A 14,942-nucleotide genomic window follows, 5' to 3' on the forward strand; every position below is an offset into this window, starting at 1 on the left:
TTTAAAAAAGTTCAAATCTGATCTACATTATAAAAGGTATTTACATATTTAGTATATAGTCGCTTCAATGTAATATGCCTGTTAAGATAAAAGTACCAGCTTTTTTAACATACTTCGTAGAAGTGTTCTGTCAGTTCCGTTTAAAAGGAACCGCTTTATAATACAGAAACTTTAAAGCTACCCCAAGCTGCACTTGCTTCAAACCAAAACTCTTACCTCAAAAATTTGTTCGATTGACCCAATGCCATCCACTCGACAAGCCCTGAATGTTGTTAGCTATGCTTAAGGCGCTGCCTTCCCCACCTGCAGCTGCATAGGCTTCATTCATCTGCTGCTGGGCGACTGCCTGACATATCTGGCATATGCAAAATGCCAACTGTATGTCATTGTTGTCGTTGCTGAGGACGACAACAACAAGGGCAAGGACACTAGAGCGAGTGCAAACAAGGTGCTGCACAAAAATAGAAATAAAAGTAAAAATGGAAAGAAGAAAAAAGCGAAAGGCATAACGCATGCTGCAAGAAAGAGAAGAAGCAAAGACAACGCCGCCAGCAAGTGAGCTGATTGGGGCTTGTGTAAAGAGCTACTTCTATGAGGACTTCCAAATGGCATTGCATACTCTTTTGGGGCGGGGGGAAAAAAAGGAGGTCATGCCCAACAAGCTCCAGGCACACTTTGCATAGATCTAAAAGAGCAAAGACGAGATGGAAAATGCTCTCTACAATTTGCACAGCTCAAATTCTTAAAAAGAATATTAAATTTTGTATAGAGCAAATATTTAAGGGACGCAGGAAATGGATTAAGAAATTTAATATTTTTTGGTAGGCTTCGAAAATTAAAATATTTTAAAAACCTTAGAATAGCCAAAAAGTGCTGCTAGGTAATTTAAGACAACAACATTTTTGTAATATGAAAACTAAGAAAAATCTATATAAAAATATGTTTTTATATTTTAAGTTGAAAACTTTTGAAATTGAAATATGCCAGCGCTTGTATGGGCTAATAAGAATAAAAACGAGAAGAAAGGGCTATCTTCGGCACGCCGAAGATTGAATACCCTTGCAGACCCAACCTTTTCATAATTCTCATAGTGCCTTGCCCGTATCTAAGAAGCACAGGGAAAATAGTTAATGACAGTTAATTAACCTACTTTTCGACCGATCTTTCCTTTGGCAGCTATATGATATAGTTGTCCGATCCAGCTGGTTTTGACATATGAACTGCGTGCAACAGAAAGAGGGACTTCTGCAAAGTTTCATAAAGATAGCTTTAAAACTGAGAGACTAGTTCGCATAGATACAGACAGGCGGACAGGCGGACAGGCGGACATGGCTTTATCAACTCGGCTATTGATACTGATCAAAAATATATATACTTTATGGGGTCGGAGATGTCTCCTTCTATCCTTTATAACTTAACTGTGTCTCATTCAAAAGTTAGATTATCGATATTAATGATCATTACCTCTATATATTAACGCACTTTAATTACAAGAACTGAGGTTATAGATTGCTTATAGATTGGTTGGCGCTCTGAGAGCATGGTCTAGACTTTCCATTATGCATTTGTTATTGTGACTGGCATATGTTCCTGTTCGATTGATTTTATAAATGTTGATAGCAGCTATTTATGCGTAATGCAGCTATGGGAGAGCAAACTACAGACTTTCGCACTGACAAAAGCAGAGCACTTTTTATGCTTTAAATATTAAATATTGTATATATTAAATAAATAAATATGCCCAGGCTGACCTATTAATAATGGTTATGTGTGCATCTCTGCTCTTTTCAGTTCGCTGCAGCAGCCATTGAAACGAAATAAAAATAAACAATAATTCGAGCGAAAGTCCTTACAAAATAAAAAAACAACAAGAAGCAAGCGGTTAAAACAGTAAAACAAGAAATAAGGTCACGCCACAAACAGTGCTGTTGCGGTCAATTATACGACAACAGCAACAGACAGCAGCAGCAGCAACAACAAGTACTTTAACGACAGCAACAACATTGCAACAACGCCATTTTGACCAATATTAATAATGGTAATGTTGCTGCAATTGAAGCGACAACTGCCGCCAGCAGCAGCTGCAACAACACTCTCCAGAGCAAGAAGAAAACCATGTGGCAACACAACTGACACTCGGCTGTTGCTGCTTATGTTGCTGTTGTGCTGTGAATGCCGCAGCAGCAGCAGCGCTGGCATCAGCTACAGCAATAGCTCGGCCAATCGCAGCGTGGCGAGCGGCAACAGCGGCGGCCTCGTATTGATCGGCTCCAGCACCGCCACAGGCAGCACTGGCGCCACTACGAATACGGCCACAGCCAGCGCGGTGCCCTCATTATCGCTCACTTCATCATCCTCGGCCGCCTCATCCTATGCCACATCGACTAGCAGCAGCAGCAGCGCTAGCAGTGGCACCGGCACCGGCAGTGGCAACGGCATTGGCAGCAGCGGTGGCAGCAGTTCATCATCGGCCACGGCGAGCAGCAACCGCAGCAGTCGACTAACTAGCAGCAGCAGCAGCAGCGGCTCCAGCAACAGCAACAACAACAACAATAACAACATAAACCATGATCAATTACCCGCACAGCTCTCATCGCGCATCATTCACACACGCAATGGCGCCATCTCGGGCGTAATTGTCCAATTAGATGGGCGGCATTTGGATCCGGTTGAGGCGTATCGCGGCATACCCTACGCCTCGCCGCCCGTTGGCAATTTACGTTTTATGCCGCCCGTCTCAGCGGCCATGTGGTCGGGCGTCAAAAAGGCGGACAGGTAAGTCAAACCCAGCAGCTCCAACAGTTCCTACATTTTAAGTGGCGCTCTCCTTGGTTCGCCCTAAGTTGGTGTGTGTTAGCGGATGTATGTGTGTGTGTCCTGTCCAAGGCAACCGTCTTTAGAAAGTTTTACGCATAAATTTCAAGTTGCCGGATGTGTGTGTGTGTGTGTGAGTGTAAAGTTTATGAGTTGACGCGCTTTTATGTTAATCATACGACCCGTGCGACGGCTAAGCAACTACTTTGGAGTAAACTAGCTAACTGAGACGTGGACTACACAGCCCAATTGGGATTAGGCATAAATTTGACTAAATAAGGTTTTAAATAGGGGCTCGTTACGTTAAACCGGTTCGGGACTGCTTTAAAACTCCTTAAAGACTGTTTGAAGACGGTGTGAAAATATATACAAATATTTTTAGTCCAAAGGGTTTTTGAAGTAAGTTTAAAACTGATTTAAATTTGATTAATAATTGGTGGATTTAAGACGAAAACAAATCTGCTTGATAACTGGCCAAAAGTCTCTCAAAACTGGACTGACACTGAATTATTACTTTTTCGACTATCCTTAAAATCGTTTCAATTCGAATTTAAGACCATCTCAAATTTGTTTGCACGCAGACATGAATATTTGGTACAAAACGGATGGCTTAAAATGCCTTTAGACTGGTTAAAAACTTGTGAGAAAATTGTTTAAAACTGACTTAAAACTAGCACAATGCATGTTTGAAGCCCATCGAAATGCTACTCAAATAATTTTCAACTGGAGTTCTGCTTAAACAAAGGCTATATATCAGGCTAGCTACCAAATAAAGTAATTACTGATAGCCTCGAACAAACCGAATACCCTACTTAAGCTCCTCTTAAGCGAGATTGCAGTACTTTCTTCTGTTTGCTGACTTACCCCTTGAGAGGGTCATAGGAATTGAGACCTTTTTAAAATCTAAATAAAAATCTGTCATTTAGCTGCTGTTATTCGCGCAATCAAAAATTCTATTTCTAGCTGCTCGGACAAACCCTCGTCTAACTAATTTGATGTTGCCTGAAACGAGAAACGAAACCCCAATGCAAATGCGCTGTCAATTTAAATGCGTTAAATCATTTCTCAGTTACTTGAGCCCGGCTGGGCTGGGCTGTCTGCTGCCGCCGGCGGCGCTGAAGAGGGTGCAATTTGAGGCACGTTGTCGCGTGTACCCGAAAGTACATAAAATGATCAAAATGCCATAACTCAAGGGGCGGCCACTCGAGAGGGTCGAGAGCGCAGCCGTTGCCCGGCAATTGTCACCTCAATTAACTTGGCTCATTATTGTCGAGTGCGCTGCCAGAGCCCCAAAATACGAAAGTACTAACAAAAAAAAGCAAACGAAATACTGCAGACTTGCAATAATAATGATAATACGCGTTGTAAGTCAAAGGTCAGCTGTCTCGCTGGGGCCTTCCGCTTGAAATGCCAAACAAATTAAATATTTACGCTGCCGCCAGCCAGCGTCAGCTGCGACACTCGAGCAGCAATGGCAACAACAACAACCATAACGACAACAGCAACAGCAATAACAAGTCGAGGCATCTAATTTACAAACGCTCCCAAGTGGCAAATCATTATTCACAAAGATTCCCGGGACACCGTTGTCCTGCAGCCGCATTGTTTGCTTACCGAAAGGGTGCCGGCCCAAAGGTTTTTCCCTTTTCGCTTCCTTTTTTTAAGCTACACCCTAACAAGGGGTATTCGAACCATGAGTAAATAAAATTCAAAATATATTACTCTCTCTACACCTCACAGCATATTATTATATCTTTCTTGTGTCATTCAAGAAACACATGATATAGGTAAGAAAAATACATAAATATAAATGAAAAATTAAGCTATGTTCAGAAAAATAAACCTGTTTTGTTTCGTTCTAGAGTTGATTTCAATTCTTATCATTTTTTATTATTTTATCATAAGTAGAAATTAATCTAATTGTTTTTGGTTAACCATTGATGGAACATTGTAAATGTACTCAATGAATATTTACGATAGGGTATTGAAACTATACTAGCCCTTCTTTGAGTTTGCAGTTTTTTCATAATTCCCTGCTGGTATTTGCTTCTTTTTTTGCTGGCTAATGGAAAAGGGGACACATGTAAAAAAGGAGGCTTAAAATCAGCGCTCCGCAAATAAATATAATATAATTTTTCAAAAATACTGTTGGGCCAAATTTGATGAATGTCGTTGCCCCCAAAAACGAGCTGTGCGGCACCTGCTGCTGCTGAGCCACGAAATTTTCGGCTGACATCATCGCAATCGCAATTGTCAGGCTAACAGAGATTTGTCTGACTGTGTCTGCTCCGTTTGGAAGCTCTTCGTCGCCATCTTTTGCTGAAGTGGAGCGCGAGACGTCTTTATTTGTCAAGCCGCCCGGCTGTGGGCCTGTTGACAGCTTCAGGCTGGCAGGCCAATAAACTGCTTGAGTAATGTTCCACAGATTTTTCAGCACGTCAGCGTAATAAAGCTGTTCGGACCATCAACGGACTAAGAAACAGACGCGCCGACAGTCGGACAGAGAATCAGACACTGTCAGCCAGACATTCAGACTCAAGGTACAAAAGATCATTAGCCGGCTTTGCAGCCAAATGCGAAAATGGATACGTTTCGGCGCATTTTGTGGTCCAAGCCTCCAGCAATTGCCATCGACGGTACTTAAATGTTATTAGCGTTGGGTAAAATACGAAATAAATTGATAGGCAAATGGTTTTCCAGAGTAAAATAACATGTTTATTTCATTTTAAGGACGCCCTTAAAAAATGTATTCAGGCAAACATTGCGAACAACAAGAGTTAAGATGCCCAATGCTTGGGGCTTAATTCGAGTCTTTCTTATAAAACTAAAATTGTTTGCAGAAGACAAGCTACAAAGCAAGAGGAATGGAAATTCGGCAAGGTTTTGATATCACTCTCTTAAGCTAAGGAGACTAATAAAGACCTGGACCATAATTCAAGTAAAAAGGAATCGTAGCTATTTGTTTCGAGCATTTTATTTACAATCTGTTAAACGTTAAGCAAAAGATATATTTTATAAGGGAAAAGCAAGGGTATAATAGGTTTTTACTGGGAACAATCAGAAGGGAAAGAACAGGGAGGGGCTATTCTCTAAAAGAATAATGAGCCTCTCGAAGTATCTTTTCTTCCACTGTGACAGTTGATATTAGTAAGTCGCTATATAACACTTTATTCTATACCCAGAAGCAATCCATAAAATTCGGTATAACTCTATGAAAATCTCCAATATTAAACTAATCTAAATCTAATCTAAATTATTAATAAACAACATGCATATTGTTGACTTAGTATCTTATTGTTGCTGGGCATACAAATTCGAAGTCCTGCTCAAAATTCCCATTTAAGGAGTCGCAGCTTGTCGCTCGTCATTTTTCGCAAGCAAACATGTGCGCAAATTAGAATCTCCGTGGAAAACAAACAATTTATAGTTTTCGCAGCGGAGCAAAGAGCAAAAAAAAATAAAAAAAAACATGCCATGCATATAAATCACGCGGCCTGAGGCACACAGGTCACAGGACAGCACGCACAGGACATACTGTAGACGCCCCGGACACATGCAATTTGGCATTCCGGCTGGCCGCAAAAGTGGGCGGCGGGTTGGGGTCATGGTCCGCATAATCTGCATATGGACAGGTGGCAAAAGACCAAGAGAGGCGGTGCGGCAGCTGAAGCTGGGTGACACGCACTGTGGCAAGCTGAACAACAGCCGTGCAGAAGTCAGCGACAGACAGACAGACAGGCGGACAGACAGACAGACAGGCAGGACGGTCGGCAGAAGAACAGGAAGGACTCTGGCAAAGCACTCGGAGCAGTTGCCCTGCCTTCGCTTAAATACATCAAACAGAAGCATAATCTCAGCCAAGCGGAAAAATGCATGCGCCAGAGACAAGTTAAGATATTTATATAGATAGAGCTAGATGGAGTTGACGGAAGAAGGGTGTCGGGTAGGAGAGGGGAGGGGGGGGGGGGGGGGGGACAATACCGAAAATGATATGCGACATTGCGGCCACGTCAAGCAAAATAGATTAATTTTACCTGCGGGCAACGGACCAGAAGTCTCGCCCTCGTCCTCGTCGTCGTCGCCAGCCCGCCAGCCAGCCAGCCAGCCAGCCAGCTACCTGTTCACAAATTAGATTGGCAGCCCAGCCACCGTCTACCCAGTAAAGCACCACACCCTCCCTTCCCCCGGCATCCGGCTGCTCACGCATAAAGCTTTGCTGCCGCAGTCAAATTAAATAAAATCCAATTTAAAATGAATTTTCGCAATTTCATTTACAGGGCAAAATCAACAACAACAAACACAGGCGAACCACTCTGGGCAAGAGCAATTTATGCAACAGCACCACCGTGGTGGTGCCACACACACACACACACACACACACAGTTACCCCTTGTGTCACCCACCCCTCTCCCCTTTGCGCTGACTTGCGCTCCGCACTTGAGACTCAAATTGGAATTAACGTTTTTAATGATGGGCACAAATTTATATTCTCTCTCTTTTTTTTTTTAATAATTTTTACTCTATCCCTCTCGCTTGCTCGCTGCGAGGCCACAAAATGCTTGCACCACTGACAGCCTTCAAGTGGAGCACTCATTAAGGTGCTTTTTATTAGGAATACCGCAAGCTTGAGTTTTTCGCAAGCTGAATTTTCTCAACGTTTGTTTTTATTAAAAACGCCCAAGCGTCATGCATAAAACTCTCGCATTTTACTGCAATTTATTACATTTTACCTGGAGGGGGGGTGGGGGGGTGTTGCTAACAGGTAGCCTGGACGCAGGGCGCAGGCAGCAGGACGCAGCCTGTCGCTGCTAATCCGCTTGTATTTCATAATCCTGGCGCTAAAAGCAAAAGCTTCATGACGTCCAAAGTGCAAAGTGGTTGTAAAATATATTTTCAAGCAACAACAACAACTTCAATTGGGCTCTGCTGCTGTATAAAGGGCGTTAGTGGGGGATGGGCGAGGTAGCCAGCCGTTGGGGCAGCCTGTGTGGTCGTGACACACGCGTGACTTGTCAAAGCATCAGCTCTACCTGTAGGCTATAGTTCGTTGCATTAACTGCGAATAAACATATATAGTAATGTTCAACTCAATCAACTCCTGACAATCAGATTAAAGTTAAGGAATTCCGCTCGTTAGAACTCGCTCTTTATGATTGCAATTACTTCTTGCCGTTGATATATATGTGCATAAATTAAATATTAATAGTTTAATTATCTTTTTTTTAAGTTTTAAAGTTTAATTGAAAAAAGCACATATGTATATACTTAGATTACTTAGATTACCTTTAGTATGCACCAGCTTAAGTATTGGAGGATTGTGAAATTTAATACAATTTCTTTTAAAAATATAGTTTGCTGAAATTATATGCATATATATATTTATATATGTAGTATTTCAAGGACTCTTAAAGCGGGGTATTTGTACAAAAAGAAGCACATTAAATATTATATCGATCCTTTTTAATGTTTAATCAACAAAATGTTGGCAGGTTCAGAATGGCTTTTTTGGTATATCCTCCATACCATGCTCTCTCCAAAATCAGATCAAGTTTAGCCAACTATCCTGGCACCTCCTTTATTGTTTGTAGCATAATGTGCTTCAGTTTTTGAATAGTGCTCCCCCTGACCTCCTCACAATAAACACTTTTCTAACCTGTCTATTTGATAATTGCACAACAAAAATAAACCCTTATCTATTAAACCTTTAATCGAATGACAACGCTTTTGGCGGACGTAGTTTGTTTGACACAAGCTCTCATAAGCGTATTAAAAACTTTACAGAGTTGTCAACTCACATTCCGTACCTATCTCCATTGCAGTAAAAATCTGCAATAGCGAAGCACTAGCCACGCCCCTTTCGCTAGCTTCCTAACTGGCGTGACCTCAATTGCCCCGCCCATTTTATTAGGTTAATTCCCATTACTCTTGCGCCGAGAGCCAGCTTATCAGCGCATCTCCAAGCGCTGGCGGGGACGCCGCAAGCGACTGGGCATGGGGTTGGGGCAGCACACAAAAGTCGCATAAACAAGATCGCTGCCACTTGAAAACTGAGCAGCAGTTGCACGGGTTGTGCACGGGCTGGCAGCATTAAAAATTCAAAATGTGACTTTTACGAGCTTGTAGCTGGTGCCGAGAGTTGTACAGTATTGAATGGGCGGGCTGGCTGGTACTGGGTCGACGGGGAGGGGCGTGTCACCTGACGTCAGAAATGTGTTCGGCAGCGGATAAGTGGAAAAGCGAAAGAAAACAACAACAACAACCAGAACTCTCAACTGGCGCCATTCAAACTTTTCACTTTCATTATTTTTAATATTTTGGATGTCCTTTAGCTGCGGCCAGGGCAGTCGCCCGGTTGCAACTTCTTTTGGCCATTTTGGCGGGCAACGGCGAAATGAAGCCGAAAATTAAACTTTTATTACCTGCCTTATTGTTTAACCATAAAATTAATGATTATTATGGCAATCGCGCGGCAACCACAAGCGTCCATTAAAATGCTGGGGTCAAGGGGTCACGGTTTCCCATCATGGCCATTTTGCCATTTCGCTGAGGCGTTTCAAATATAATAAAAAAAAAAATTAAACATACTCCCGCAGCACAATAAAAATAACCCAAAAGAGGCCAAAAAAAAGTTGCACGAAATTAAATAAAATAAATTCTCATTTCGCAATGTCATTAATGTTAATGCTTTTTCATGGGTTCGGGTTTGCCATTAAGGACCCTCGACTCACATAGATATACCCGAAAAGGAAATTTTTAATGCCTCCATTGATTTTCGCTTTATGACAATTTGATGTGCCCCAAAAGAAGCGCAACTTGATGAGTTAGACGGGTTTGCAAAAATGAGAACGGAAACAGATTACTTAAATAGTAAGGCATTGCAAAGGGGTTGCAGAGGAGTAGTTGGGTGTAGGGGAAAGTACAGATACTATGTGAATTTCATAAAACGCAACACAGCTAAACGTAATACGATGAGCAGCAATATTTAAAACAAATGTTAAAGCAGAGTTCAATGTTATACATTTAATTTACTTAATTTATTGTATTATAACAAAAAACGTTTTTCAAAATTACTTTTCTTTTTATTTTCTGTTAATAACATGAAAAACCATAGCATTAACATAACCGAGCAAGTGTGTGTCAACAGAAAACGTAAAATTAACATAATTGTTAACAGAGTTATGTTAACAAGCAGATTTCAGCTGATTTAAGTACTAATAATATATTATATAACAATTTTGAAAACTAATCAAAGAAATCTTTTACGTTGTGACTTTTTGAAAACTGAAAAACAAAGTCCAAGTATTAAAGAAAATGTAACGCAAAAAAATTAAGGCTGACAAATTTGCCGTTTGATTAAGCAAAAGATTCACAATTCTCGGCCACAATTTTAAGCCTACAACGGACATTTTTGAGTTAAACACTTTGCAAATTGCAATTTGTTTGGGTGTCAAACACTAGCAACTCTCTTGGCTCGTTTGGGGCTTAGAGCTACTTAGTTTGATGCCTGTCACACGGCAGATTGAAAACAAATAAAACTACGAATTTGCAGAGAGTTCAAGGCAAATACTAACAGTGTGTAGGGGTATGGAGGGGGGTGGCACAAGGCGCAGCCAGTGCCAGTCATAAATGAGCACAAGGCCAAAATGGCAAGTGGAAAACGCAAACGTTGATGTTGCCATTTGCATGACATGGCCAAAAACAGCAAAGAAATGCACTAAATGTTGGTATTCGAGTAGACAAAGCGGGTGAGAGAAGAGATGGGAGTTGGGAGCAAAATCGAAAACCAATTTCGCAAACTGGCAAAATAAGCTTCTGGCCAATATGGCCCAAAAAATAAATGCAAGCGCCAAAAACTTTGTCGGCTCAAATCAAAAAGTTATTATGGCCTAAAGACAGAAATTGTAACGCGGCGGCAAAGATTACAAAATGCTAGCAAATTAATCTGTTTATAACGACGACTGGGAACGCCTCGCATAACAAATAAACCGCCTTCGCAACCTTTTAAAAAACGAGCAAAAAATAAAAATAAAATCTGTCACGAAAAAAAAAAACTTTTGCATTTAACCCCGCATATTTTTCATCCCATTTATGCTTTACTTGCAGATTCAGCCCAGTCTGTCCGCAACGCCTGCCGGACATACACAATGAAACCGCGGCGATGGAGCGCATGCCCAAGGGTCGCTTGGAGTATCTGAAGCGTTTGCTGCCCTATCTGCAAAATCAATCAGAGGATTGTCTTTATCTAAATATTTATGTGCCCATACAAGGTGAGTGCGCGTGCGAGCGAGAGGCCAAGCCTCGGCTAAGTATGCTATCACTTGTTTTTTTTTTGTTTTTTTGTTGCTGAGCCTAAAACCAAGAAAAATGACGCACATGCTATGGGAAAGTTTCCTCGACCCCCCCTACAATGCCCTGCTGGCCTAGGCATTTTTCAGTCTTGTTTATTTAGCACTTTGTGAGGCATTTGAATAAATTGGCAAGCGGTAAGCGGCACGAAAATGGTTTGGGTAACTTGTTTCAATTTTTCTTCGGCTATGCCCCGCACCAGGCGCTCCCCACTAATCCCAAAGGCCAGCGGCGAGCATGTCAGAAAAGGGTCAGCTTTCCCCAAGTTTTCGGTTTTCCATCTTCTTCTTTTTTTTTGCACGTACATTTTCTGCTTGGCTCTTTGGTTTGCTCCTTCCTATCCATATCGCGCAAATGGACAAATGTTTCCACATTTTTCAAACGCCAAAGAATTTGCTAAGCTGTTGGGCAGGCAAAAAAAAAAAAAAAAACAGAAAACAGCCGCACAAAATGTTAAGGAACCAACACAAAGTGGCCAAATTTATGCAAAAACGTATAGTCCCATTGTCAGTCCGTCTGTCTGTCTGTCCCTGTGGACATTTCATCCATTTACGCGTCTGCCAGCTGATTATCTTTTATTTTCTTTTTGCTTTATGACAACAGTGGATTGAAGAGTGGATTTTTTAAATCAATGCGATATAGGAATGCACATAGCTATTGTATTTCGTATTTCATTAATATGTGCCTGTATATATTTTTATTGGGCACTAAAATTCGTATTTTAAATAAATTCAATCCATAAATCATATTCAACTTGTAAGTAAAACATAGGAAAGAATTCATTCATGTTAGGTTTCTTCTGTTGTGCAAAATGTTAACTCCCATCCTCTGTTATATCTAGCCCTTGGCTACAGTATCTAAATTATGCTCGGTTATACTAGTTCACATATTATGTTAAGTCTTTAAAGTATATTCAACATAGATGCTAACTGTGTTCTGTTATGTCTGATGTCTCATGTTTTATGTTATATCTAAGTCTTGGAAACTGTATGTTAATTTTGCTCTGTTATCTCTAATGCCTTTTACACTTAATGTTAGGTCTTATGTTATGCACGAGTTTTTCTTGTATATATATTATTTATTCTTTTAATTAAATATGAAAAAACGATCTGCTCTTAAACCTTTCGCCACTGTGTATTAATAATTTCTTTATGAAGTACATTTCATCAATGATTTAAGAAGCGCTTCAGCGCTTGAAAATTAATTAGCGACAGGAGAGTGAATTTTGCAGTGAACGTATTAGACTAGTGTCACGACCATGTCAAGTGGCAGCAGTCCGTCATAAACGAAACCAATTTGCCAAACAGGCAGCAATTAGATTATAGAAACCAAAACGGAAACAATTTTGGAGGTACCTTTAACTAACTTGACAGGGCTATAAAAGAACCTTCTGCCAGTTGCCTAGACTCAACGTCAGTCAATCATTTGGTGCATCTGGCTAAGAGCTGCAATCGCCGGCTTTCGACATGGTCGTTAATTACATTTTGATTAAAGCGTAAAGGGAGGGCAAAAGGAGAAAAAAAAAACAAACAAGTCGGAGCACTGAGCAGCAGACTTAATGGAAGCTATCAGCGGCAGTTGCGGCAAGGCACCTGCTTCGCCGAACTCGTTGATATGGGAGTGGAAAAGCTTGTTAGGGAGACAGACGGAGTGCCGGGAAATTCAATTGTCTAACAGCGCACTTAAAGTAAAATTTAATACACAATTCAGCAGTAAGGGAAATGTCTTCACTAGCTGACAAGACTTCAGCCACAGCGCGTCAGGCACTTCACGGCCGCTCGTGTAGTCCATCAGGCCACCAGTCCATCAGGCCACCAGTCAGTCAGCCAGTCAGCCAGTCAGTCAGTCAGTCAATCAAGCTGGCAGTCAGCTATACGCAATTTGCAGGCGCCTTGATTTTGATGGCTGGCAGCATTGCAATCAACTAAGAAATCAATTAGCAGCCATGCGCTTTAGCCAACGCCTTTAAAGGCGTATACTTATATATTTTCTGTATTTAAGTATTTCCACAAACTCGCTTTATTGGCGTTCACATTTACTTGTGTTTGCTTAAGACAAATTGAATGAGCTTAAGTACATACACAAAGTATCCAGTCTGCTGAGCCCTAATAAATTGTTATACAACATTTGATACATTAAATATCATAAAAATACCCAAACATAAGATAAGCCTTAATATAATTCGTGGAAATTCGTCTGTCAATGTTGGCAATTTCATTCAGCTCGAAATATTAAATTAGATTTTGATTACACGCAGAAAATCAACCAATTATCAACTTAATACGCAAACTGAACAAGTTAAATTTGTAAGAAATGGGTATATATTTATAATACGCGACAAGAAAACGTCCAATTAAACGCTTTTTACGGCAGGTCAAAAGGTAAAAAATAAAAATGAAAAGTGTTTGGAAAGGGCAAAAGATGACAAAGAAAATGTCGACGCACGATTTGAGCTGAGCATGAAAAATGTAGAAAATCCTATGTATATATACACCTGAAAATCGTTGAAGTATGGCAAAAATTTACATTCGGCTGTAATTTGTCTTCGATGCCAGACATTTATATGTATATGTAGCAAAAGGTACGTTAAACGCAGAGCGGCCGGGCCGTGCTCTGACGAGTTGTCTCGTCGCTGAATTGCTAGAATTTATGAGAAATTATGATAAATTGTTCAATGACTGTCGAGCCTGTCCCGAGGCAGACGAAGGGTTCAAATTGGTTTTGGTTTTTCTTACGTTTATTTTTCTTTTCAATGCGTGCTTCAAGGACAGCTTATTTAGCCTTGGGCGTTGTGCCCGGCAACTAAGTGGGAAAATTAAATATTTGGCTGGACAATTACATCAAGAGAGACTATTAAAATGTTCTAATACACACAAACTGATTTGAATCTCTAAAGGCTTTCCAAATAACTTGACTACGGCGAAAGGGTCAATGTCAATGTCAATGCCAAGTGGCCATCTTTCAGACGCCGTTATCAGCTCTAAAGATTATAAATCCTAACACAGCAGCCAATTTATAAAATTTTGACAGTTTAAGGCCATTTGCCGCCGCAACAAAGCCAATACACTTAATGAGCCTGAGTGGGAGTCGTTGGCGTGGGCGCGGCTCTCCGGCTCGGGGGTTACCTTTAGTCAGGCGCAAATAAATCATTATTTATTTGGCTGTCATGTCAAAATGAATTGCCAGATAAATTTACAAAAGGAAAATAACAAGTAGACAAGTCCAAATCAAGAAAGGAAAAGAAAAGTAAAAGAAAAAAAAAAAAAAACTCTCGCCTAATGTCAAAATTAATGAAACTTTTGGCAGACAACGGTTGGCTATAGGCTTACACTTTATACACAAATATGCTATGCAAAGTGAAAGTATGCTTTAACAGCGCACACATGAACACACCAAACACACACAGACACACGCACGCATCAAGTTCTTAATAAATCGCCTGCGCCTTTTATGTAGCATACTTTTGCGGGCTGAGCACTCGTCCCGGGCCGAGGCTTCAGTCTGGTATATGCAGCTAGTTTAATCTACTCGGACATGACAATAAAATTTATATCATCTTTCCTTTTCGCCTGCTTAGTGAAGTCCTTTCTCGCCTCTGTGGCTTTTATTTGCCTCTTGCCTCTTGCCGTTTGCCACCGCTTTCTCATTTTATTTTATTCGCTGGCCCTTTTTATGGTCCTGTTGTTGGCATTTCTTTTTTTTTTTAAATCTTGAGCTTGTTCGCGCTGCCGGCTCAAAATAAAAATAAATAAATAAAGCATAATAATAATAAAAAGCAGAAA

The 14,942-nt window shown here is 40.8% G+C and overlaps 1 protein-coding gene across 1 annotated transcript in view; it reads left to right on the forward strand.

Moving 5' to 3' along the window:
- Nlg3 (Neuroligin 3) overlaps window positions 1-14,942 on the forward strand; it is an 87,958-nt gene that overhangs the window by 41,080 nt on the left and 31,936 nt on the right. Inside the window, exons 3-4 of the mRNA XM_064694337.1 lie at window positions 1,792-2,775; window positions 10,918-11,081. Of these exons, the coding sequence (XP_064550407.1) occupies window positions 2,036-2,775; window positions 10,918-11,081 (904 nt within the window). The 5' untranslated portion in view covers window positions 1,792-2,035. The remainder of the gene's footprint in view (window positions 1-1,791; window positions 2,776-10,917; window positions 11,082-14,942) is intronic.

This window comes from Drosophila montana, unplaced genomic scaffold (genome assembly GCF_035044405.1).
Source record: "Drosophila montana isolate Dmon_TW-CO22-7 unplaced genomic scaffold, ASM3504440v1 contig_1505_1, whole genome shotgun sequence".
In the NCBI taxonomy this organism is placed as follows: domain Eukaryota; kingdom Metazoa; phylum Arthropoda; class Insecta; order Diptera; family Drosophilidae; genus Drosophila; species Drosophila montana.